Source organism: Xenopus laevis, chromosome 1S, assembly GCF_017654675.1.
Source record: "Xenopus laevis strain J_2021 chromosome 1S, Xenopus_laevis_v10.1, whole genome shotgun sequence".
NCBI classification, from domain to species: Eukaryota; Metazoa; Chordata; class Amphibia; order Anura; family Pipidae; genus Xenopus; species Xenopus laevis.
The window spans coordinates 148744314-148768745 of NC_054372.1; the positions used below are offsets into that span (position 1 = coordinate 148744314).

The following is a 24432-nucleotide window of genomic DNA, read 5'->3' on the forward strand; positions in this document are numbered from 1 at the left end:
AAACGCAATTGATTCAGGAACTTCAGGAGAAGGTGGACGATTTGGAAAATCGTTCACGTCGGAACAATTTGCGATTTATAGGGGTTCCTGAATCAATATTAGCAGTGGACCTGGCGGACTATATTCTCACTGAACTGTGTCCAGCATTGCAACTCCCACGTAAATTGGCAGATAATGGCATAGAACGAGCCCACAGATTAGGGGGAGAGAGACTCCCAAACAGAAATGGGTCTCGCCCGGTCATAGCCAAATTTCTGAACTATGTGGACAAAGAACTAGTGTTGCAATCGTATAGAAAATCCAGAGATGTGCAGGTTCAAGGTCACAAAATCTTGATTTTCCAGGATTTCTCAACCACGGTCTCACAAAAGCGGAGGGAATTTACCCCCATCTGTAAACACCTTTTCCAGACCAATGTCAGGTTCTCCTTATTGTACCCCGCTAAATTGCGAGTTTTCCTGAACGGCCAACCCCAACTCTTCCTCACCCCACAGGCAGCTAGGGAACAGCTGGGATTACCTCCAGAAAATGGGCAGGACGGCAATAGAGTGCCTTGAAGGTTATTCAATTGCTGATCTATGGCACAGTACTTTACTCTCACTACCCCACAAAGTGGGAGTGAGCGTTTTTTCTTTAGGGAAAATGTTCTTTTGAAATTGAGCATATTTCGAACATGTTTTACGGTTTATTTGTTATTTACGATGATCTCGTTGAAACTAAATGTTTTCTGTACTCTTTGGTCTATGTCTCGAGTGCTGATGCTGCCCTTATGCCGGAAGCAAACTGCCCAGGGACTGCCCGATGGCTGGGACGGGTGGACCCCAGATGTCTCGGATACTCAGACTTCACGACCCCTTAATGATAGAAAATGACTGACTCAGGTAACGCTAACGCGGACATGATACGCACACGGACACAACACCACATCAAGATAGTTTCCTGGAATGTGGGAGGACTAAATACTCCAATTAAGAGAAAAACAGTCCTGGCACATCTCAGAAAATTGAAACCGGACCTCATATTATTGCAAGAAACTCATTGGAAATTGGGGGACACTAGTACTCTTAAAGCCCCCTGGATTCGAGAATGTGTTTCAGCGCCTTATAAGTCTAAACAAAGAGGTGTGGCTACCCTAATATGTACTTCCCTGCCTTATCAGATACGAGATACGGTTACAGATCCTGAAGGTCGCTTTCTAGTTACCCGTCTTGACATACTGGGGACAGACTATACCATTGTCAATATATATGCCCCAAATGGCCCTAACAAACCATTCTACACACAACTTACACAGAAACTACTGAGTATCCCGACTCCGAACTTGATAGTAGGGGGAGACTTTAATGCTCTAAGGGACCCCACTATTGACAGAACTGGACCCCCAACCAAACATAACCGTAATACTAACGGTGACATACTACAAATGGAAGACCAACTGACCCTAATTGACCCTTGGAGGCTACTACATACTACCGAGAGACAGTATAGCTTCTATTCTGGGGTGCATGATATGCACTCCCGCATAGATTACATACTTACCCATGAACGTCTCTTCTTTCAGATAATTGAGGCAGAAATTGAGGAAATTGTGCTGTCAGATCATTCTCCGATCCATATTAGTCTACAACTGGCACATTCACATGTACAATGCAGACGGTGGACCTTCCCTTCCTATTTAGCCCAAACGGACTCCTTCCGTACACTATTAGTTAATCACTGGCACAACGTCATTGACGATAATATTGGGCACTGGGAGGAACCACTTTTACTGTGGAATACCACTAAAGCAGTAATGAGAGGGCACCTTATATCCCATTTGGCTAAACTACATAGAGAGGAGCATACTAAATTCCATCAAATGTTAAGTGAAGTTAAGCGAACACACAAAGACTTTATAGGCACACCAACTGCAGCATCCAAGAACAAATATATGGAAGCTAAACAACTCCTTGAGACCTATACCACATCTAAAGCCAAAAAGAACTTAGAATATACTAAATACAAATTTTATAGATGGGGAAACAAAACAGGGAAACTTTTAGCCGCCCTTGTCAAATCCAGATCTAAAGCTAAACATATCCTTAAACTTCAACCCTCGCATAATAGACCACCCATCTGTACTCCTCAGGCTATCAACCTGACGCTTGAGGAATACTTTAGGAAGGTATACTCAGCAGATGACCCTCAGGATGAATTGATAAATCACATCTTACATAAGGCCTCTCTCTCAGAAATTTCACAGACTCAGAATGACATGCTTAATGCGCCCATAACGCACGAAGAAATAACAAACGTAATAAGAACTCTGGCCAACAACAAATCACCAGGTCCGGATGGGTACACTGCTGAGTATTATAAAATTCTGAGCCCATATGCCACTCGATTATTAACGAATGTATATAATGCCATTTATCAGAAAGGAGACATTACCTCTGAACAAATTGCAGCGTATACCACACTACTCCCCAAACCTCATAAGGATCCTACTCAACTGAATTCCTACCGTCCAATCTCCTTGTTGAATGTCGACCTTAAGATTCTATCTAAAATTATAGCCCAGCGACTTCAAACGATATTACCTGATCTTCTCACGCATCACCAATTAGGCTTTGTTCGCCACCGACACTCGACGAAGGGGATTCGTACGGCAATAGCAGCAACATTGATATCTGCACAGCACCAAAACACAAAAAATGTCCTTTTAAGCCTTGATGCGGAAAAGGCATTTGACAAAATATTGTGGCCCTTTTTGTTCCGAATAATACAATGTAGAAACCTAGGTGACAGCTTTGGGACATACATACGTAATTTGTATGTTAATGCTCAAACTAGGCTGTTAATTAACGGGACAATAACGGATCCCATTACCATCTATAGAGGTACGAGACAGGGCTGCCCTTGTTATTCAATCTGACGTTAGACCCACTTCTAAGAATCCTCCAAGCCATGGTGACTTTTCAAGGCATCACAATTGGAGATCATGAAACCAAAATTACGGCCTTTGCGGATGATCTCCTTCTATGTATAGCAAACCCTAAACAAGCTTTACCGCACATCCTATCCACTATCCAACAGTACGGGCTAGCCTCAGGCTACTGCATCAATATAACCAAATCAGTGGTCCTGCCACTAGGGTCAAAGGGGAAGCCTAGATGGAGTAACAAATATGATCTAACATGGGCCAAGGATGCGATTACGTATCTGGGTATTCAAATACCGAAACGACCACATGAGCTGTACACCCGCAACATCTCACGTAGCATAATGGAAATTACACAAGATCTGAAAAACTGGAAAAACTATCTACTCTCGGCTATGGGTAGAGCCAATTTGATTAAAATGGTGGCGTTCCCCAAGCTTCTATACAAACTACAAAGTCTCCCCCTACTAATAGCTGACAGAGACATCCGAACTCTATATAAACTGTTCAGGGATTTCATATGGAATGGGAAAAAGGCTCGGATTAGTTTGAGAAAACTCCAACAAACTACCTTAAACGGGGGCCTTAACTTCCCCAATCTTAAACAATACAACTTGGCTGCCATAATGAGACATTTGAAAGATTGGATCCACAATTCAGAAATATACACAAACACCTCCCAGGAACAACAATTCATTCCACAGACGAACCTCTTATATATCCTACACATGCATAAAGCGGAGCTTACGACTACCATTACAGATAATCCATTGTTATACTCCACCTGGCAGACGTGGAAAGAGTTGAGGAAACAGAATAACTTAAATAGCAATCACTCCTTATACCTACCTCTCCTATCCAACCCAGAATTCCAAAGTGGGAGGGCACTGACGATCTATCAGGACTGGGGTAAAGACGGGGTGACGACGATACGCCAATTGACAAAGACAGACACTCGTAAGCCATTAACGTTTGTACAACTGCAAGCCACATTTCCCTGCATACAACATAAAGTATTTGCCATTCTGCAAGCTCAGACGTATACCAGTAGGACAATACGACTTTTATCGGATAAGGATTGGGACAATGATTTGGACAGGTTCCTTTTATGTACTAACTCCATGAGGGGTACTATATCTCTGAACTACAAGTTTCTGCAAGTCTCTATAGACTATGACAGTTTACCTAACGGACCTAGGCAGTGGACAGTGGACATACCAGAATTGACCACAGAAGAGGTTTTTAAATTGTATGTATATTCCTGGCGCACCATGCCGTCTAGCATATATAGGGAAATGTTTTTAAACCTGCTGCACTGAACATATCTGACTCCGGAGGTTCTTTATAAAATGAAGAGAAGGGAGCGTAGTAACTGCCCGAAATGTGAACAAAGTGGAGCTAGCCTTATTCACTGTTTATGGTCCTGTCCGTACATTCGACGGTTTTGGACTCAGATACGGGACTATGCTACTAGGCATCTGGTGAATTTTGTCCCATTGTCAGCAGCCTGGGCGATCTGGGGTAAAATTCCGACTACTCATACTAAAATTACACGGGGTGCAAAGAGGCTCTTGTTGATAGTATCGGCGGTAGCAAAAAAAACGATACTACAAGTATGGATAACAAACACCCCCCCCCCACCATCAAACTATTCTTGGAGAAGTTAGTCAGAGTTTTTCATATGGACTGGACAGAAGCATCTTTGAATAAGAACACAATTGTCAAACGGTTTTTTGAAACTTGGGAAACATTTATTGACATATGTCCAAGAACAGTAAAGATAAGGCTTCATGACTGTTTCCACTCTACAGAGTGGTATATTACTAGGACTATGGGTGGTGATCCTCCTGTCAATATATGATTAGGCCTATATAGCACTATAGATGGGGCTTCCGGCATCGCAGCTTTGGGGCCATGGTGAGACCTGTGAAGAGATAGAAAGAGTACTTTACGTGGTCATCATTTTATTTTTATTTATTTTTGTTTGTTGGCAAACATAGTGGTTAATATGTTGTTTGCATTTATGAGTTTGCATTATACATTAAGATTTCCTATCTGATACTACACTGTCTATTTGACCCTCCATTTCTGCACACTTGGATTCTGAATGTGACCTTGGTCGCACGGAACCACCCTGAGCAAACCGAGCCACCACGTGTACAGGCTACCTGTTATTATCAACTGTCAATGTTACTTGCTGTCATTGTTGTACCTTACTATGACGATGTACATGATTTCTGCTCAGGAAAATGTATGTGTAGTAACGGAAACTTTCTCTTGGAAATATTGCTCGAATAAAAAAATGTTGTTTTAAAAAATATTGGTGGCTAGGACCCCACATGAGAAAAAAAAAATTGGTGGCCAGGGCCCTCCCCCACATTCTAAGAAAATTAGTGTTATTTAATTGTCTTCTGACAATTCACTTTTAAGGAGGCAGTTTACGCCCTGTTTCAACATGAGCAAAATAAATAGATTTTATACTAAAAATTTATTCTACCTACTTTTATGAACAAAACGTTATTTACTTTTATTATTTAAAAAAAAAAAAAAAAGATTATTGTTTTGATTTTACACTTACTGCTCAAGTTAGTCGTAATGGAGAAATATATATATATATATATATATATATATATATATATATATATATATATATATATATATATATTTATATATAAAGATATTGAAGCTAGTGTGAATTTTAAACTAGCATGAACATAAACAAGCAACCTATAAGCAGCTGCATAGCAGACGTTGCCCCATTCTAGCAACCTAAAGAAATCAGACACTCGCTTTCTGTATTGTGATTGCACTAAACCAGTAAATGCTATTGAAGTTATGTAATCAATGTCACAAATGTATACCAGGTCTAGTAACTCATTAATCCTTCTGTCTTGAGAGGTGATATGGTAAAATATATTTGAATGATGACGGACTCAAGTAAACTATTGTAATATACGTTTCTGTATTTGGGGGTGTCGGCCATTGAAGCAGAATGGATTCCTGTACTCCTTCCTCAGTACTGCCATTTTGGTAAACCCTTAGAAGAGCCACCTCCATTTTACTGCTCAGAGACTGGACGAGTGAAGTGTCACCGACCAAGCACTTTCTGTACGTAAATAACAGTGTACTTTCTGTTCTGGTCCTATTTGTGTTTATACATATTGACAGAATGGTAGTGTATGGAACATTTATATATCACCAGTCAATGATGGCTGTATAAATCCTGTTACAATGTGTAGATAATATAGTGTTATATAAGTTTAGGCTGTATCTTCTTTGTCCCTTTGTGACTGATCTATATACATATAGTTTCTATATACATATGATATTTCTCAGTTGCAATACCACCTGTTTTGTGTTTATCTGTATGGTAGGAATCACCACTAAACAGTGCCGGGGTGGGTCAATCTATCTATAAAAGTCTCCTGTCCTGCCCAGTCCTTTCTTGATTCTCATGCCTGAACGACAATTGTCATAATAATTCAATAATTCTCTTAAAGACAGAGTCGGGTGGCAGCTCCCTGCCGTTGTGGTGGACTACCCAGAAGGCCTGGATCGCTACAAGTACTTTGCCATGTTTTTACTAGAAGGAAAGGTAACCAGTAGCTAATTTTTATATTTGTATTTGTTTAAAAAAAGCAAGCTTTAATCCACACTCGCTCTTATGTCTAGGTGATCAAAAAATTTGGCTCCTACAGAAGCGTTTTACTGTCAACACCAATAGCAATGCTAAAGACTTGGGCCAAGTAAGTTGTACAACAACCATTGCCAATTCCCTGTTTGTGTTTATATTCCACAGTAAGGGGCACATTTATTAAGGGTTGAATAGTAAATTAGAATTACAATTTTTGAATACTTTTTGGTGTCGAATTCACACATTCAAAAATTAAACCCCCAATTCGGATATAAATTTGAATGTGAGATTGATCACATCTCAGCCATGGAAACAGTCCTAATTCGAATAATCTTCACCTAAAGTTTATTTACAAGTTAATTTTTTTCAGAGGGAAAACTCAATTTGAATTTGATTCCAATTTTCGGGTCGGGACTATTTGATCGATTATTAGACGTTCTAAATTTTTCTTATATAACCTCCCATTCAAGTTGTAAGTATATTCTAATTTATTAGAGTAAAAAAAAAATAATTCACTTAAATTGGAAATTTGACCTTTGATAAATGTGGGTGGGGGTGGGTGTGGGTGGATTGTGTGTGTGTGTGTGTGTGTGTGGGTGGGTGTGGGCGGCGGGCCATGTCACGGTGAAGGCCAGAAGGAGGACAAAAGTTAAGTTTGCAGCGGATTGAGGACAGGCCAGGGGGTTTTGTTAATGGTATCACAAATTTACCAGCAGCTTCATTGCCGGTAACTTTGTAATACAGGCCCTGGCCTTGGCAGGTGTTTTACCAGCTAGGCCAGTAAAATACCAGCCGGGTGGCAACCCCAGCAGCACCCACAATCGCCTCCTTTGCATCATATACACTTGAATTGAAAACACCAGGCAGTGAGTGCGTGGTCTCTCTTGTACCCATGCGGCACATTTTCAATGCATACCATATTTCCAATAACCTTAAAACAGAAAACTATGAACTATTGGTTCAGAAAAGGAAAAAGGACTGTCTATAAGGAATGTATCTGTAAGCGGCTTAAATTATTGTTGCATGTGATTGCACAAAATCTTATCTGAATCGTCTTCATTGTGTACAGGCTACAGCCACGAACCGAAATACTTCTCAAGGCTTTGGTTTCTGAGAATGCAGACTCTCTAGCTGGTTTGCTTGCTGCCTGGAAGAAGAACCCCAAATGTATGTAAATGAAATTCATATTGCATCAGAATGCTGCATTTATGCTTGTAAGCATTAAATAAACTATATTACAGCTGGACTATTTCTTTAAATTATTCCAGAGTAATGGCATATGGAGCTGTTTTCTATAGATAAGGCGTTTAGGTTGCTCAAGTGCAGTAAACCCTAGCACCCAACAAGATGCTTGTTTTTTGTAAATAGGTGACTAGTAAATGCTTACTTGGTATATTGTCACTTTGTATTTTATGACCTTTTTTTATTTTAGATTTGTTATCTGAATTATGCCAATGGACCCCAGAAGCTATTCATGAAGACATTTCCAAGGCTTGGCCACCAATACAACATGATGAAGATTAAGCACTGTGGTTTTATGAATGCTTTTTGAGATATTTACTTAGTGACAAGTACAGCTGAAGCTGGCACCTGGACCTGAGAGCAATGTAAAGAAGCAATTTCACAGCGACTGCTTTAATGTGCCACAAACTGAAACTACATTAGTACAATGTATACACTTCTCAGGATTTTTTATATTTTTTTGCTAAATATGATTATGAAATTTCGGACTGTTTAGAACTTTTTATAGGTCAGTATTTGACCCCTACACTCTTCCACTTCCAACAACATTGCAGATGTGTGTGAAATTTTGACCTGCGAATATATATATATATATATATATATATATATAAACAAGTATTGGAAAAACCGCACACACAGGACTTGTATGAATGAAAAAAAACTAAATTTTATTGTTGTTTGTTTTTTTCATTCATACAAGTCCTGTGTGTGCGGTTTTTCCAATACTTGTTTGTACACATTTTTCTTAACCTGCACCCAGGCAGTTGGCCTTTGTTTGTATGAGTGCTCCAGTCCGAGGACGAATATATAAATATCAACTGAGAGCCGGATGCATTACATGAAGATGTTTAAGCTCTGTCTTATACATATTGTAACATATGTAAATAAAACTGTTCTGTAATGTTTCAACGTATCTTCTATTGATGTTTGACACTGAGATGTATTACATTTGTCATACAGCTTTCCATATTAAAACAGCAGTATACCTCTTTGTTTAAAAATAAAGCATTCAGATATAGTAAGAGGTCATCTAGCAGTAACACAGTAGCCAAGGTATTTTTATAAAACTAAAAAAAACTTTATTTTGTGCCTGAGGTGGGCACTTACTCATACACTAGCCTATGAGCAAGTGCCCACCTCAGGCACGAAACGCGTCTGGCCTACATATGTCCTAATAAAGATTTTATTTACTTTTTTTAAAAATACCTTGGCTGCTGCGTTACTACTAGATGACCTCTTACTACATCTGAATGCTTTGTATTTTCCCTAAAATTTTGGCAAACCTTTGGACTGGTTGGTTACCCTGGTTAAGAGACCATCTTTCAAATATATTTTTGACTTTGTACTTTTTCATTATATATTATCTTAATGTACACTAGTACATATATACCACGTTGTTTAGCCTCCGTTTAATTAATGGGCATTGTGCCAAAATACTTTTTTGCCTATTTTTATTGTTATATTGTTATTTTTTCTTCTAGACAGGAAACATTGCAACTAAAAGTACTCACAGTCCCCAGGCAGACCTCTTGTGTAAGGAGCTCCTGCTTGCTAGCAGTGAACACATAGCTAATTCTGATACATATTAATACCACTTCCTTTAACATGTGCCCATTCAAGTGGAAAATTCTCCTGCACCAACAGGGTGTTTAGATGCAATAAAATGGCACTAGAGCCAATGATATTACTTATTAGACTAAATATATTGCTTGCTGCAAGCAAACAGATTACAAAATTCTGGCTCATCAGTAAGAACGACGGGGTAAGGATTAACAGATCCAAAATTATTTGGGCCGATGATTTAGGTTTGGGGGTTTTAAAATCCAAAAACTGGAGTAAATCCAATGGACACACATATATAGTAGAGTTTATGTGGTTTATTAGAGATCTGTATATGTATGACACAGTTTGACCACATCCAGACACACATCATTTGAAAAAGACTTTGAGAGAGAAACTCTGCTTCTATTCTAGCATGTAGACAAGATGAGCATATGGAGAGGTTTGAACTGGCTATGATAGTGCTGTCCAACTGGTGGCCCTCCACCATGATTTATTTCATGGCCTATTTTTGTGTAAGCTTTAGATGGTATCAGAACTGAGATCAACTAGTCCCTGCATTGTTCACACCTCAGATTTAGACTGTAAAGACCCCCCATACAAGGGCAAGTAAAAGCTGCCTCGTGTGTGGGGCCATCCGAAGGGCTTCTCCAATCAATATCTGGCCTCTCGATAGTAGATAAACTGATGGTTGATCCCAATGTTATTAATATGGAAAAAAGATAAATATATAGGAAGCCGGTATTTTTTTCCAGAAAAGGTGGCAACCCTACCTCTAGATCGGGCAGGTTATAAATCCTGTCGGATCACGACCGCTTCTGTGCGTCTATGTGGTCCTGCGATCCGACCACCCGTATTGGATCCAGTCTGATTCGATCGTTGGGCCCTAGGGCTCATGATCTGATCACACTGATATCGCCAAATAAGCGGATCTCTATGTCTATGGCCACCTTAAAAGTCCTGCATTGTCCAATCCTATGTATTGTTCACACCTGTGACCCCACACACATTCTTCATACATTTAAGCACCTGTATTGATCACACCTCATATTAGGTCTGGACTGAGATTCAAAATAGGTCTTGGCATTTTGGGTAAACAGAGGTTCATACAGTCCCTACCAGCCCAATAAATAGTCACTGTCTATGGCAACTTACAGCAGCCCCATTGGCATTTGCCAGAACCCACATATTGCCAGTCCTGGGACTGCCTCACAGTCCGTAGCCACATTGTTCACCCCTCAGACAGACTGTAGAAGCAGTCAGGCCCGGACTGGCAATCTGTGGTTTCTGGCAAATGCCATAGAAAGTCAGTATTTAGTGGGCTGATTGGGCCTCTGTGTACCTGAAATGCCAGGGCCTTTTTTAATTCTCAGTCCTGGAAGCAGTAGTGGCATTGTGCCAGCGTACATATTACAATGGGGTGGGCCTGTTGGTCTCCTGCCCTGTTGTGCTCTATCCTGCCTGTGTGTACCATACTCTGAAAGTCAATGAGTATATGACCGCTCAAGACTCATCCCACCATGCGATGTCCCTCCAGTCAGCTCAGCCACTAGCATCCCAGCCAGGGCCGCCTACAGGGGGGCTGGGGGACAAGCGTACCGGGCACGGGCATGAAGGGGGACCCGGCAGCGCTGCATTTTTTGAAGATCCGGGCCCCACTTATGAGCGCCCGAGCCGTACGTCTTGCCTCTGCGTTGCTGAATGCGGAAGTGCCGAAAAGCCGAAGCCGATGCGCCGAAAAGACCCGAAGTCACGAAAACAGCCGAAGCCGAAGTCCTGAAACGGTGCAAAAGACCTGAAGTCACGAAAACAGCCAAAATTGAAGTCCTGAAGCGGTGAAAATTTTTATGGGGCCCCAATTTTTTTAACTTGTAAGGGGGCCCCTGCCACCAATGTTTTTTTTTTATTATTTTTTTTGTTGGGGCCCCAAATTTTTTTTAACTTATAAGGGGGCCCCTGCCACCAATAGCTTTTTATAACTTGTGTGTGGGGGGGTTACTTTTTTAGCGCTGATGTCTGTGTGGTCTTTTAACTACGTGGAGTGGGCAGGATATGGGGGTGAAGCTTGGGCGTCAGTGTGGGCGGGGCCCCAAAAATTTTGTTGTACGGGGCCCCATGATTTCTAATGGCGGCCCTGGTCCCAGCTGTGATACAGGTCCAAATGAGCAAATCAGGCGACACCCTTAAGCTCCCCATAGACGCGACGATTCTTCTTGCCGAACGACCAATTTTAGGGAAGCCGATCCTTCTAAATTATCGTGGGGTTAGTGGGATTTGAACGATCGTACATCTTACGATTTTTCGGCCCGACATCTGTCAGGAAATTGATCGGCCAGGTCAAAAAATCTTTGTCGGTCAGTGTGGGCGGGGCCCCAAAAATTTTGTTGTACGGGGCCCCATGATTTCTAATGGCGGCCCTGGTCCCAGCTGTGATACAGGTCCAAATGAGCAAATCAGGCGACACCCTTAAGCTCCCCATAGACGCGACGATTCTTCTTGCCGAACGACCAATTTTAGGGAAGCCGATCCTTCTAAATTATCGTGGGGTTAGTGGGATTTGAACGATCGTACATCTTACGATTTTTCGGCCCGACATCTGTCAGGAAATTGATCGGCCAGGTCAAAAAATCTTTGTCGGTCCCAGTGCAATCTATCTATGTTTGCAGGGACAAGCAGGCAGCTCCCCTTTGTTTTCCTGGCAAATTGGTCAATTTGTACGATGGTACGATCGTTCTAAGAAGATCGTGGTCTCATGATCAGGATCTGATCTTTTAAAAATCTCAACATCTATGGCCAGCTTTAGGCATCCTTATGTACCCTTAGGCAAAGTTGTTACCCTAATGTTGCAATAAACCTACTCACACCTATCCTGAATTGCTCATTTGGACTTGTACCATACTCTGCCTGCTCTGCTTCTGGGAGATGAATCTGGTGAGGGATCTGTGACAATGCGCAGAAATAATATATTTTTAAAACAATACATCCAAAACATGAAAAAGTGGAGATGCCGGGGATTGAACCCGGGGCCTCATACATGCAAAGCATGCGCTCTACCACTGAGCTACATCCCCTAGTAGCTGTTATTGGTACAGTTACAATTACAGACTGCACTTACATTAGCCAAGTTTCTGTATCTCACATGCAGTCTGTCTCATAACCGCCAGCCTACTTAATTCTCTCTGCCCTTATCATCAGCCGGCGACTGGATTCTGCGACACGCTCGGCTGCTTTCCCTTGAGAGGCGTTGGTACGTTCTATACTAAACAATACTCACTGGTAACTGTAACATTACCTCTGTGCAACCGCTTGTGTAGCTCATTGTGTCGCTGCGCGGATTTGATTAACCGTTGCAGGCTGGTTTTACTGTCTGAGAAAGAAAAAAGAAAGATTCCAGTAGAATAGCAGCCTGTCGTGGATGCACGATGTGGCTCCTTCCGATATACAGGTTTCCATTGCCGCTTCGTTTACCACGGCAATCCTCGTTAGTATAGTGGTCAGTATCCCCGCCTGTCACGCGGGAGACCGGGGTTCAATTCCCCGACGGGGAGGCTTCATTTTCCTTGAATTAACTACTGATTTTGGCACCTATGGTAACCCTTTTACTGCCGATCTGTGCTCTACAAATATTATTCAACAATTTCTATGGCTTGTAGTTATACACTAAAAGCATCAATATCTGCATGTATTTTTCCATTAGACCCCCACAAGCCGAAATAGCTCAGTTGGGAGAGCGTTAGACTGAAGATCTAAAGGTCCCTGGTTCGATCCCGGGTTTCGGCAGTTCTTTTTTGCATTTCACTCCTGTAGTCGGTCGCTGCAACATAATGGCTTCAGCTGTTTTGAGCTGAGATTTTGAGGCAAACTTGACAAAGTGTTGTTCCTGTGCTTTATTACAGTTTACAGAAAGCACATGACTCAAGACAGATATAAAGCACTGAACAACAAAAAATGTAACTTTTGTAATGTATGTATCTACAACTTTATTTGTAAAGCGCTGTTAAGGAGCCATTGCGCTGTACAGTGCATAAAAGTACAATATATATAAAAGTATACATCCTTGCCTCAGGCGGCTCAGAGTGGCCAATTACCAGGGGCAGCGAAAAGCCGCCTCTGGTAACTTTAAGAGCCAAGTTTCCATTTTTTAAAATGGAAATTCAGCTCTTCTAGTGCAGCGAACACAATAACGCTCCCTGACAAAGTACCTGACATAGAACTTAAGTGCTATGTGGTAAGAGACAAAGAGGGAATGAGGTCCCTGCCCCGTAGAGCTTGCAGTCTAAGATGATCGGAGGCTAAAGCTGGCCATAGACGCAAAGATCCGATCGTACGAATCAACGTACGATCGGACTTTCCCATCTCCCGACCCTCCACTAACCATTCAGATCAAAGTCTTTACCATTCCGATCAAATAAGAACAGATCAGCCAATGTTCTGCCCCTGACAGCAATCGTACGATACTTATGTCTGACAACACTAGTGACAGTCTCCCTCTGAAAATCGTACGATCGGCAATACACGCAGAGATATTATCGGCAGGCGACAGAAATTTTCTAACCTGTCCGATCGACCAAACGACCGATCTCCGACGGACGAAAAATGTCGGGACTCTCCACACACGGTCCGAAAATCGTACAAATCCACGATTGGTACGATCGGATCTTTGCGTCTATGGCCAGCTTTACACACAGGCACAAATTGACAAAGGGCCTGCGTAGCCTGAAACGTTGCCTACTGCATTTTAAGTAGAGTTTTTCACTCTATTCAATAATACCGGTTTGCTGCTGTTTTCATTGGATTTATGCAAAGTTTGCCCTGGCAGGGGGTACAGCTTGCACCCGGGGGGGGGGGGTATAAGTAGCTTAGTCCGCTTTTGAAGCACACTTGAACCAAATTCGTTGGAGGGGTCATTAATGTGACACTTGAAGTCACCCAGAATAATTGCAGGGCTGACAGAGCATAGGAAAAAAGAGAGTGAAGATTCAAAGTTAGAGAGAAACGTAGCAGGAGATGTAGCAGAAGGAGGTCTGTAATGCCATGATTTGCACCTACAATCTGACCCCTATTTATCCTGGTTATAGGACACGCTGCTAAGCTTCTCCCATGCTGTGCTCTATGCATAGTTCGGCTGCCTGGGGGGGGGTCTCTATAAATACTGAATTTTTCAGGGCAAGATGCAGACTCTATCTTGTGCATAAGAACACTTCTGAGAAGCAAAATTTTAAGTCATTCCTCGTTAGTATAGTGGTCAGTATCCCCGCCTGTCACGCGGGAGACCGGGGTTCAATTCCCCGACGGGGAGGCTCAAACTTTTTTTGCTCTCTCAATATTTTAAATTGAAAGAATTATGCATTTTTTATAAATAACCAGTAGGGTTGGCATCTGGCCAGTAAAATTATGCTCTATGCCAATTATTTAATATGGAAAAAATATAGGAAGGCCAGTGTTTTCTTTACAGAATGTGGACACCCTAATCACTAGTGAAACCACTGTTAATAGAGCATGCTGGCACTGGTAGAAAATTGCTACTGCTTGCTGGTTGGTAAAGCCAAAGGCAAAGGGTGATTTTTGGTTATCTACTGTGTATCCTGTGCTTGATTGGCTGGCCCCATGGTATTGCTGTTCCTTTAAGAGCTACTAACTGATGGGCCCACAGGCTGCATGGTTAAATACTAGGTAATATTTCACTTGACATGGACGAAGCCCAGACTATTTTGAATAATATAATATGCACAGCAATCTCATATTATCAGAATGATAGAAAAGGTTCAGTTCATCCACATTACTGGAAATCAGGGCTAATGATTGGGTTGTTTACAATTAAACCATGTTTATTGGTCTACTTTCACATAAAACAGAGGTATATGCTGTGTCATTTATAGGAGATCTATAGAAAGTATAATGCAGATATATTTGGTCCCCTTGCAAAAAACAGTACCTGCCTTTTTACTGCAGTTTCAACGGCTGAGGTTGAAAAAAAAACTTGCATTCAACCATTAAGACAAAATTTGTGTGTAAGTTAAAGTAGCCTAACTGACCTGCTAGCTGACCCAGAGGAATGGGAAAATGCAGGAATAGGACCTGTTATACAAAATGCTTGGGGACCTAGGGTTTTCTGGATAATGGATCTTTCCTTAATTTGGATCTTCATACTATAAATCTACTAGAAATTAATTTAAACATTAAATAAACCCAATAGGCTGGTTTTGCTTCCAGTAAAGATTAATTATATCTTATTTATAATAAATTATAATTATATAATGTTATAATAATATCTTCCTGTAATTTGGAACTTTCTAGATAACTGGTCTCTGGATAACTGATCCCTTACCTGTACATGAAAGGTATGTATGCTGCAGTCTAAAGGTGGCCATACGCGATAAGATCCGCTAGTTTGGCGAGGTTGTCAAATGAGCAGATCTTTCCCCCGATATGCCCAGCAGCGGCAGGGCAATATCAGATTAATCCAAACATTTGACCCTAGGGCCAAACGATCGGATAATATGACGGAAATGTGCTTGACTGGATGTAGCTGATGTGGTCCTTGATCACAGGAAAAATCAAACTTGCCCAGTCGATATCTGCCCGATTATTGGCTTGATAAAGATCGGGAAGACCCGTCGGAAGCCTCCACACACGGGCAGATAAACCGCTGAATCGGGCCGAAATCTCCATCTTTAATCTGCGCCTGTACAGCCCCCCTAAACTGGAATACAAATTATGGAAGAACTCCAGTAAGAAGGAATGGCATATCTATTTGGTAGGCAGCTAAGGATACAAGGCCTTTAACCCCTTAATGCAACTGACACCAATATCTAATCACAACGGTTCCATTGAACTATTCGGGTAGGTGTTGGCTGTAAATCACAGAAGTGTGAAAGTGTGATCTGGTCACAGTGCATCACTGCATCCCTCTCTTAGGCTAAGGCCACACTAGGCGATAGCGCCACGATTTGACTCGCGGCGACTCGCTGGCGAAAAATCGCCAGCGTAAAAACACACGCGGCGATCTTTTCCCTCTCTTAGGCTAAGGCCACACTAGGCGATAGCGCCACGATTTGACTCGCGGCGACTCGCTGGCGAAAAATCGCCAGCGTAAAAACACACGCAGCGATCTTTTCTCTACTGTCGCTCGAAATTGCCTCGCTAGGCGATTTCGAGCGACAATAGAAAAAAGATCGCCGCGTGTGTTTTTACGCTGGCGATTTTTCGCGATTCCCCATAGACGCCAGCGCAAAAGTTTCCCCAGCGATTGCGGCTTAAAAGTCGCGGCGAAAAGTCGCCGCGAGTCAAATCGCGGCGCTATCGCCTAGTGTGGCCTTAGCCTTAACACTTTTTTTTCAGTTTCAGCTAACTCCTACCTGAAATGCCATTGACAATGGTATTAATGTTTTGTGCTAATAGCTCCTTTCAAAACCCCCTATCCAGGATGAGTTCAGATGCAATGTAAGTATTAAACAATCCCCACATACTAGATAAGCAGGTGGAGGAATAGCAGCTACTTTGTCTCTTGGCCAGTGGGCCCCCAGCCCTTGTAGGCCCAGTCCCGCTATTGGCGCTGCCCCACTGACCTCCCTCCCAGCCCCTAGCTGCAGCCACAAACAGGAAAACCAGGAAGCGTGGAGGGCCGGAGGAACGTTGCAGCTGCGGAGGGAGGGGCCTGGCCAACACTTTTTCACCTCTGGGACTTCACTGAAAAAACTAGAGGCATACTATGTAACTATACTGGGGCCACTCAGCCTCAAGATCTCTGTAAGTAAAATCTAGCTGGGGATAGCGTCACAGCAGTGGGGGACACCCCATCAAGGCTAGTGGCACACAGGGCTGTTCTCTGCCTGTGTAGATTATCAAATGTAATATCATCTATTGACAGGCACGGTATCAGCTTGTGAACACAAAATTCACTCCATGTATGAACTCTCTTTCTGATGCCAGGCCTTTCAGTGCACTTGTAAGGAGGAAGAGGTGAGAGAACACAGACTTTTCTAAGCAGCCACAGAAAAGCTAATGATCAGTCCTACGTGCTACTAGCCTTATGGTGACGACACACAGAGCTACTAGTACCAGCTACTTGTCATGGCTACAAAATAGTATAGAAAAATATAGATTAGGGAGCACCTTCCATCAATTGGATAAACAGTGGATGGTGTGCAGGGTCTGAATTATGAACCATAAGTGAGAGAAGAAAAAGAACTGACCCTTGAGATTGCACCTCCCCATTCCATAATCCGATCACTTAGTGAACCAACTTAAAACTTTCAATCAATAAATTAAAAAGAACAAACCCAGGAAAAATATTAAAATATGGTAAGGAACAGGGAGACGGAAAGACTGGAGGTAGGTAGTTGATGTCTAAAAGCTTCAAAATGGGTCTCAGACCCACCTAATCAGCTTAGAGATGGTTACTAAAGTCACCTAGGGATAGACTGGAGGTAACTAATTGATGTCTATACACTTCAGAATGGGTCTCAGACCCACCAAATCAGCTTACAGCCGACAGCTATAGTCACCTAGGAAAACCCCTTACCATATTTTAATATTTTTCCTGGGTTTGTTCTCCTTTTTAATTTATTAATTAAAAGTTACGCTTTAAACTGGTTATGGGATAGGGATGTGCAATCTCAAGGGTCACTTGTTTTCTTCTCTCACTTATGGCTACAAAATAGACAATAGTGATAACTGGCTTTGCTAAAATACTACTACTTTGTTTTAGCAAAGGCAATTCTCAGTATTGTCTATGGCAGGGTATTTTTTGGCATTTTGTAAAAAGCAGCATTAGTACAACTACAGGCCCAGAGGAAATCAAAGAATGCTTTTCACCCTGCACTCCCCTGCACTGGAACTAGGGTTGTCACCTTTTCTGGAAAAAAATACCAGCCTTCCTATATATTTATCTTTTTTCCCTATACATAACATTGGGATCAACCGTCATTTTTACCGGCCAGGTGGCAACCCTAGCAGGAACACATTAAAACTGAATCCTTTCACCTAGAAAGCAGCGCTGTCTTGTTCTCCTTTAACAAATCCAATGTGTGCTTTAGCAGCACAGATTGACAATTCTAAGTAATAAATTGAGTGTTTATTTTTCGTGGTTACACAAAGAAAAGATGCATTAATTTGCTCTGAGAGATGTTGTCTGGTTCCCTGAGTGCATTGTTTACAGGGCTGTCCTGAAACTTCCATTCCTATCCTCCCACCTATTCTACCTTTAATCCATGCTGCCCTTTCTTTTGACTTCTATTATTCATTCGAATGGTTTCTGTTTAGGGGTTTCTCTTATCCCAAATGGTTTCCTTTTTGCTTTCACACAGCAAATTATTATGCCAAAGTACCCCTGTTTTTTCCATCCTTCAACCTAGTATTTCTGGTCCAGCCCTACTTGTTCATTGTAAATGTGTCACTTGTGGCATTATTTTGACCCTTAACTGGATCTTGCCTTCTGCCATTCTCTCCAAAAATGGAAGTTTCTTTCAGCTCCTAATGCAAAGCACTTATGTCATTAATAAGCACTTTTCATAACTCTGCTGCTGGTGCCTGCAGAATATTGCTACTGCAATGCAGTCAATGTCCATGCAGCAGTAGAGGATTAAGGTATGTAGGGGTTTGACTTCCTGTAAGAACACAGAGTAGATAGGAGTGGGTGGAATAAGCAAGAGAAGTCTACTTTATCCTCCATTGCTGTGCTCATTCCTTTCGGGTAATACCTTAGAAGTGGAGGAGGAGAAGAATGCAATGGTTTAAAATGAATGAGAAGGAACTTAACCCTTAAAGTGGACCCGTCACCCAGAAATAAAAACCTGTATAATTATATGTCCTTTTCAAATTAAACATGAAATCCAAATTATTTTTGTTATTAAAACAGCCATACCTGTTGTAAACTCATTTAAAAATCTCAGCTGTCAATCATATATTGCCTGTCCCTCCTCTGTGCCTAAGGGCACTTACTCACTGGCGTTCTGACCTGCGCTCCCCTGCGTTCCGTTTTTTGGCATTCAGCCGCAGGGGAGCGCAGGAATAGACGCATGTCATTATTTCAAATGGGGCTGTACTCACTCAGGCGCGTGTAGGCACCGAACGCAGGTTGAGACGCAACATGTTGCATTTTTCCTGTGTTCGGCGCCTACACGCGCCTGAGTGAGTACAGCCCATTTGAAATAATGACATGCGTCTATTCCTGCGCTCCCCACGCCAAAAACGGAGCGCAGGTCAGAACGCCAGTGAGTAAGAGCCCTTAGACATAGAGCTGGGGCAGGCAATTACCCTCAGTTTCCATTCAGCACTTCTTAAATGTCACTGCTCTCCCTACATCCCCCTTCCTCCTTACCATCTAATTATGTAGCCTGTGCATGGGGATTGTCATCAGATCCCCCATTCTGGTACAAAAATTATGAGATAATGCAAGGCTTGCATTAATAACAGTGTCCACAAAATGGCAGCTGCCTGCGGGCTATAATTTTGAATTACCAGGCTGAAGGAAACAATATTTAAATAATTTATATCGTATCAGTAAAGTATATTTTGCTTGACTAACATGATAAAATAGGATTTGGAATTGTTTCTAAAGGTGACAGGCCTCCTTTAATAGGGTTGATAAGGTAAGTCCAACATGCGGCCCTCCAGCAAACTAAGAATCTATATCTTCTTTGCACTTATAAGTGGCCCTGCCCAGGGTAGAGGTTGTTCATAATACTAAAAGGAAGAGGCCTTGTGCTTTTCCATGGCATCAGGACTTGTCTGTGACACCCAATACCTTTGCATTTTACAACAGTTGCTACATTATTTCCTATAGCGTTGCTGTTGATGATGATGCAGTCTCCCAGTGTAAAGAACTCACACAGACACACAAACTGAAAATGTAACTGCTCCAACCCTTTATCACTCTGTTACGTTTCTTTACTTTAAATCAAGCTCCTTCCAACCCATTTTCACCATTACCCACAGGCCCCCAGTTCCAAACAACGAAGCTAAATGACAAAGCAGAGTAATAAAGTCTAGAAATTTCCAGTCAGCTGATTGCTGAGGCGACGTTTCAGAATCACGTTCCGGCTCGACGCCCCTCCATTTTGTATGCAGTCGTTGTTCGTACGCCAAAGTCACCCCTTTCATATAAATAGCTGCTTGCGGTAAAATACTTATATCAGTTTTACCGTTTAATTCAGGCAGAAGCCAACGTAGTGGAATTTGTTTATTTGGCATATTTGACACTGTTGTGCTGTTTCGTGCGTATTTAAGTAGTCCCTGTTAGTGACCACCTCGGAAGGATACACCTACAATATAAATAAAGCTCGCGCCTTTTGTTCTTGTGGCGCAGTTGCACTTTGACAGCGGTGTAGTGCAGAGCAGAGGGATTAAGTTGAATTTCGCGCAGGACCGACAGACCAGCAGTAAGTTCTTGATATTTTATTTTTTTTTAATCGCATAGGTTATGTTAGTACCATGCTGAATGTATGTCTTTGCCTCTATTCCTATGGTTAATTTGTGTGGAACCCTAGAGCAAATATGGGTTTGCCCGCCTTTGTACTATGAGTAAATTAAGTGTTTGGGAATAGTTGGTTGGCCATGTAGGACTTATATGGATCATTTACTTAAAAAAACAATTTTATATATTGTACGATTAGGAAAACTAGTGGGTGATAGGGCGCCGTTAGACGGCTGATATGGCGCATGAATTAAGGTGGAAAAACTCGTCAGACGAGAGCAGAGGTACGAGGCGTTGTTCCAGAATAAATCCTGAGCCGCCATTACGCGCTCTGAGACTGAGAGCGCATGCGTGACACGCGAATCAGTTTAACACGTTGTGCTATAGGCGGCCTGTTGGGGGCGCTGACTGGAATCGCCAATTTATGATTTTTACAGTTTTAGCTTGTGATATTCCGAGGCAACTTGCATTGGTGGTCCTTACATTCTAGTTGCAGTCTTGATTTCCAGACGTTTGGTTGCTAGGCTCCAAAAAGTAAATGAGATTGGAATAAAAGTAAAGTTCAAAAATAAATCGCCTCATGGCTATTGTTTTGGCCGTTCCCATTAAAAAAAGATGCAAATAAGATGTTTTATAACTGATCAGAAGGCATTGCATTTAACCTGTACAAGGGTGGTGCATTCTGAGAATCCAGCTGGCAGTGTTAAAGGGGCTAAATACCTTTAAATTCTTAGTGTTGTAAGGCTGCCAGTTATCTTTGCATAATTCAATATTACTATTTTTTAATTTTGTACTGCTTCTAGGCTTGATTTTTTTAAGTCCCAATAATAACCTTTATAGCCTATGTTGTACATCCTAAAATTATCTTTATAATGTAATTTTTTATTATTTGCTTAGTTTTGTGTTAAATGCTGCTATAGCATACGGTGGCATTTCCAACAGAGCATGTACCCTGAACTATATTAAGGCACAGAGCGACTAGTGTAGCGGGGACAAACGCAAAACCTTGTAGCTTCCATTCATAAAAGCAATGTCATTATTTGTGGTAAACTAATTGAAAATTATACATTTTTGTAAAGGTGAACTACCCCTTAAAGGAGAATTCAACCCGTAACAAAATCCCTATCCTACGTAGACCCTCCTCCCCCTCAGCCTAGCTCCTCTAACTTTATTTTTTTTACTTACCCCTTGGTGAAGATTCAGGGATCACAGTTCACCACAGCCATCTTCCGGGTCTTCGGTACACTGAGTCTGGCGAATCGGCGCAGTTGGAGCAGTTTATCGCTTTGCAACAACTGCACATATGCCGAAATGGACAAAATTTTGCCGAAGAACCAGTAGATGGCTGTGCGATCCCTGAATCTGCACCGAGGGGTAAGTAAAAAGTTAGGGGCATTTCCGGGGGGGGGAGGTTTTGGGTTTTATTCTCCTTTAATACCTGCTCTCAAAATTACTATTCATTTCCTTGTTGCTAGGATTGGTGGGGACCTAACAACCTGACATGTTTACATTACAAACTTAGTTGAGTGAGTATGAAACCTGACCATTTTGGGTTATTTCTCAAGGAAGTCTTAGATTTTGAGGGAATAGCTCATGATAGTCTCAATTTTCCATACTTCGCCCTCATAACTTTCCCTTGAAATGCCATGATTGCAAACCTATGTTCAGTAAGTAACTTTACTGTAAAAGAGAATTATGAAACCTTTCATAGTATGTTTTACTTTTTATAAATTATCTACAATGTAAAAAATATATATTTTTTTTCTTTACAGAACATGCAGATATTTGTGAAAACTCTCACTGGGAAGACCATCACACTAGAAGTTGAGCCAAGTGATACTATTGAGAATGTGAAGGCTAAAATTCAGGATAAAGAAGGCATTCCTCCAGACCAACAAAGGTTGATTTTTGCTGGCAAACAGCTGGAAGATGGTCGAACCCTGTCAGACTATAACATTCAAAAGGAATCCACTCTGCACTTGGTTCTCCGTTTGAGAGGTGGCATGCAGATATTTGTGAAGACCTTGACAGGGAAGACAATTACTCTTGAGGTTGAGCCTAGCGATACTATTGAGAATGTCAAGGCCAAAATCCAAGACAAGGAAGGCATTCCCCCTGATCAACAAAGATTGATCTTTGCTGGCAAACAATTGGAAGATGGCAGAACCCTGTCTGATTACAATATTCAGAAGGAATCCACTCTGCACTTGGTTCTCCGTTTGAGAGGTGGGATGCAGATATTTGTGAAAACACTGACAGGGAAGACAATTACTCTTGAGGTAGAGCCAAGTGATACTATTGAGAATGTCAAAGCCAAAATCCAAGACAAGGAAGGCATTCCCCCTGACCAACAAAGATTGATCTTTGCTGGTAAGCAGCTGGAAGATGGGAGAACACTATCTGACTACAATATACAGAAGGAATCTACTCTGCACTTGGTCCTTCGTCTCAGAGGTGGGATGCAGATATTTGTGAAAACACTGACAGGGAAGACAATTACTCTTGAGGTAGAGCCAAGTGATACTATTGAGAATGTCAAGGCCAAAATCCAAGACAAGGAAGGCATTCCCCCTGACCAACAAAGATTGATCTTTGCTGGTAAGCAGCTGGAAGATGGGAGAACACTATCTGACTACAATATACAGAAAGAATCAACCCTGCATTTGGTTCTCCGTCTGAGAGGTGGGATGCAAATATTTGTCAAGACCTTAACTGGTAAAACCATTACCCTTGAAGTTGAGCCAAGTGACACAATTGAAAATGTTAAGGCAAAAATTCAGGATAAAGAAGGTATTCCCCCTGACCAGCAGAGATTGATTTTTGCTGGCAAGCAACTGGAAGATGGCCGAACCCTGTCAGACTATAACATCCAGAAAGAATCCACCTTGCACTTAGTTCTCCGTCTGAGAGGTGGAATGCAAATATTTGTCAAGACATTAACTGGGAAGACAATTACCCTTGAGGTTGAACCAAGTGACACAATTGAAAATGTAAAAGCCAAAATCCAAGACAAAGAAGGCATTCCCCCTGACCAGCAGAGATTAATTTTTGCTGGTAAGCAACTGGAAGATGGCAGAACACTGTCTGACTACAATATTCAGAAGGAATCCACTCTGCACTTGGTCCTTCGTCTCAGAGGTGGGATGCAGATATTTGTGAAGACCTTAACTGGGAAGACCATTACCCTTGAAGTTGAGCCCAGTGACACAATTGAGAATGTAAAGGCAAAAATCCAGGATAAGGAAGGAATCCCTCCTGACCAACAGAGATTGATCTTTGCTGGCAAGCAGCTGGAAGATGGTCGCACTCTCTCTGACTACAACATACAGAAAGAATCCACCCTCCACCTGGTCCTGCGTTTGAGGGGTGGGATTTAGGACAATCTGTTATGCATCTGCTCTGCATTACTTGCTTGTTGCACTTTTGTTTCAATAAAGATATTGCATTCCAAAATTCCTGTTTTCATCTCTATACTGGTAGCGCAAGCACATTAGCAAGTGTTGTAGGCAGTGGCTTCTAAACTTGCTGAGCTTTTAATTCTGTGCTTATTAACTGTTTTTGGGACACTTCTGTTTTGCACCGTAATAATTTTAATTTAACCAGTAAATGGCATACCAAAGCACATAGTATTTTAAGTTTTTAACCTCTACAAATCTGAGT

At 41.8% G+C, this 24432-nt stretch overlaps 2 protein-coding genes and 4 non-coding genes across 7 annotated transcripts in view; 5 read left to right on the forward strand and 1 right to left on the reverse strand.

Moving 5' to 3' along the window:
* dhx37.S (DEAH-box helicase 37 S homeolog) overlaps nucleotides 1-8384 on the forward strand; it is a 41894-nt gene extending 33510 nt beyond the window's left edge. Inside the window, exons 24-28 of one of the 2 annotated variants that reach the window (XM_018244186.2) lie at nucleotides 5889-6028; nucleotides 6421-6515; nucleotides 6593-6666; nucleotides 7624-7721; nucleotides 7987-8384. In XM_018244186.2, coding sequence (XP_018099675.1) covers nucleotides 5889-6028; nucleotides 6421-6515; nucleotides 6593-6666; nucleotides 7624-7721; nucleotides 7987-8078 — 499 coding nt within the window. In that variant the 3' untranslated portion in view covers nucleotides 8079-8384. The remainder of the gene's footprint in view (nucleotides 1-5888; nucleotides 6029-6420; nucleotides 6516-6592; nucleotides 6667-7623; nucleotides 7722-7986) is intronic. The other variant, XM_041580340.1, reaches the window with a different exon arrangement.
* A 3971-nt stretch (nucleotides 8385-12355) lies between these two features.
* Nucleotides 12356-12427, reverse strand: trnaa-ugc. The gene has a single exon. It is a non-coding gene; the product is annotated as a tRNA-Ala (tRNA).
* Nucleotides 12428-12832: 405 nt separating this feature from the next.
* trnad-guc lies at nucleotides 12833-12904 on the forward strand. The gene has a single exon. It is a non-coding gene; the product is annotated as a tRNA-Asp (tRNA).
* Nucleotides 12905-13063: 159 nt separating this feature from the next.
* On the forward strand, nucleotides 13064-13136 carry trnaf-gaa. The gene has a single exon. It is a non-coding gene; the product is annotated as a tRNA-Phe (tRNA).
* A 1447-nt stretch (nucleotides 13137-14583) lies between these two features.
* Nucleotides 14584-14655, forward strand: trnad-guc. Its single transcript has one exon. It is a non-coding gene; the product is annotated as a tRNA-Asp (tRNA).
* Nucleotides 14656-20445: 5790 nt separating this feature from the next.
* Nucleotides 20446-24225, forward strand: ubc.S (ubiquitin C S homeolog). Its single transcript, XM_018244187.1, has 2 exons — nucleotides 20446-20737; nucleotides 22545-24225. The coding sequence occupies exon 2, from the start codon at nucleotides 22548-22550 to the stop codon at nucleotides 24147-24149; it is 1602 nt and encodes a 533-aa protein (XP_018099676.1). The 5' UTR covers nucleotides 20446-20737; nucleotides 22545-22547; the 3' UTR covers nucleotides 24150-24225.
* The last annotated feature ends 207 nt before the right edge of the window (nucleotides 24226-24432 follow it).

What these genes read in the sequence shown, in the direction of transcription:
- ubc.S (XM_018244187.1), top strand. Translation starts at nt 22,548, where the DNA reads ATGCAGATATTTGTGAAAACTCTCACTGGGAAGACCATCACACTAGAA.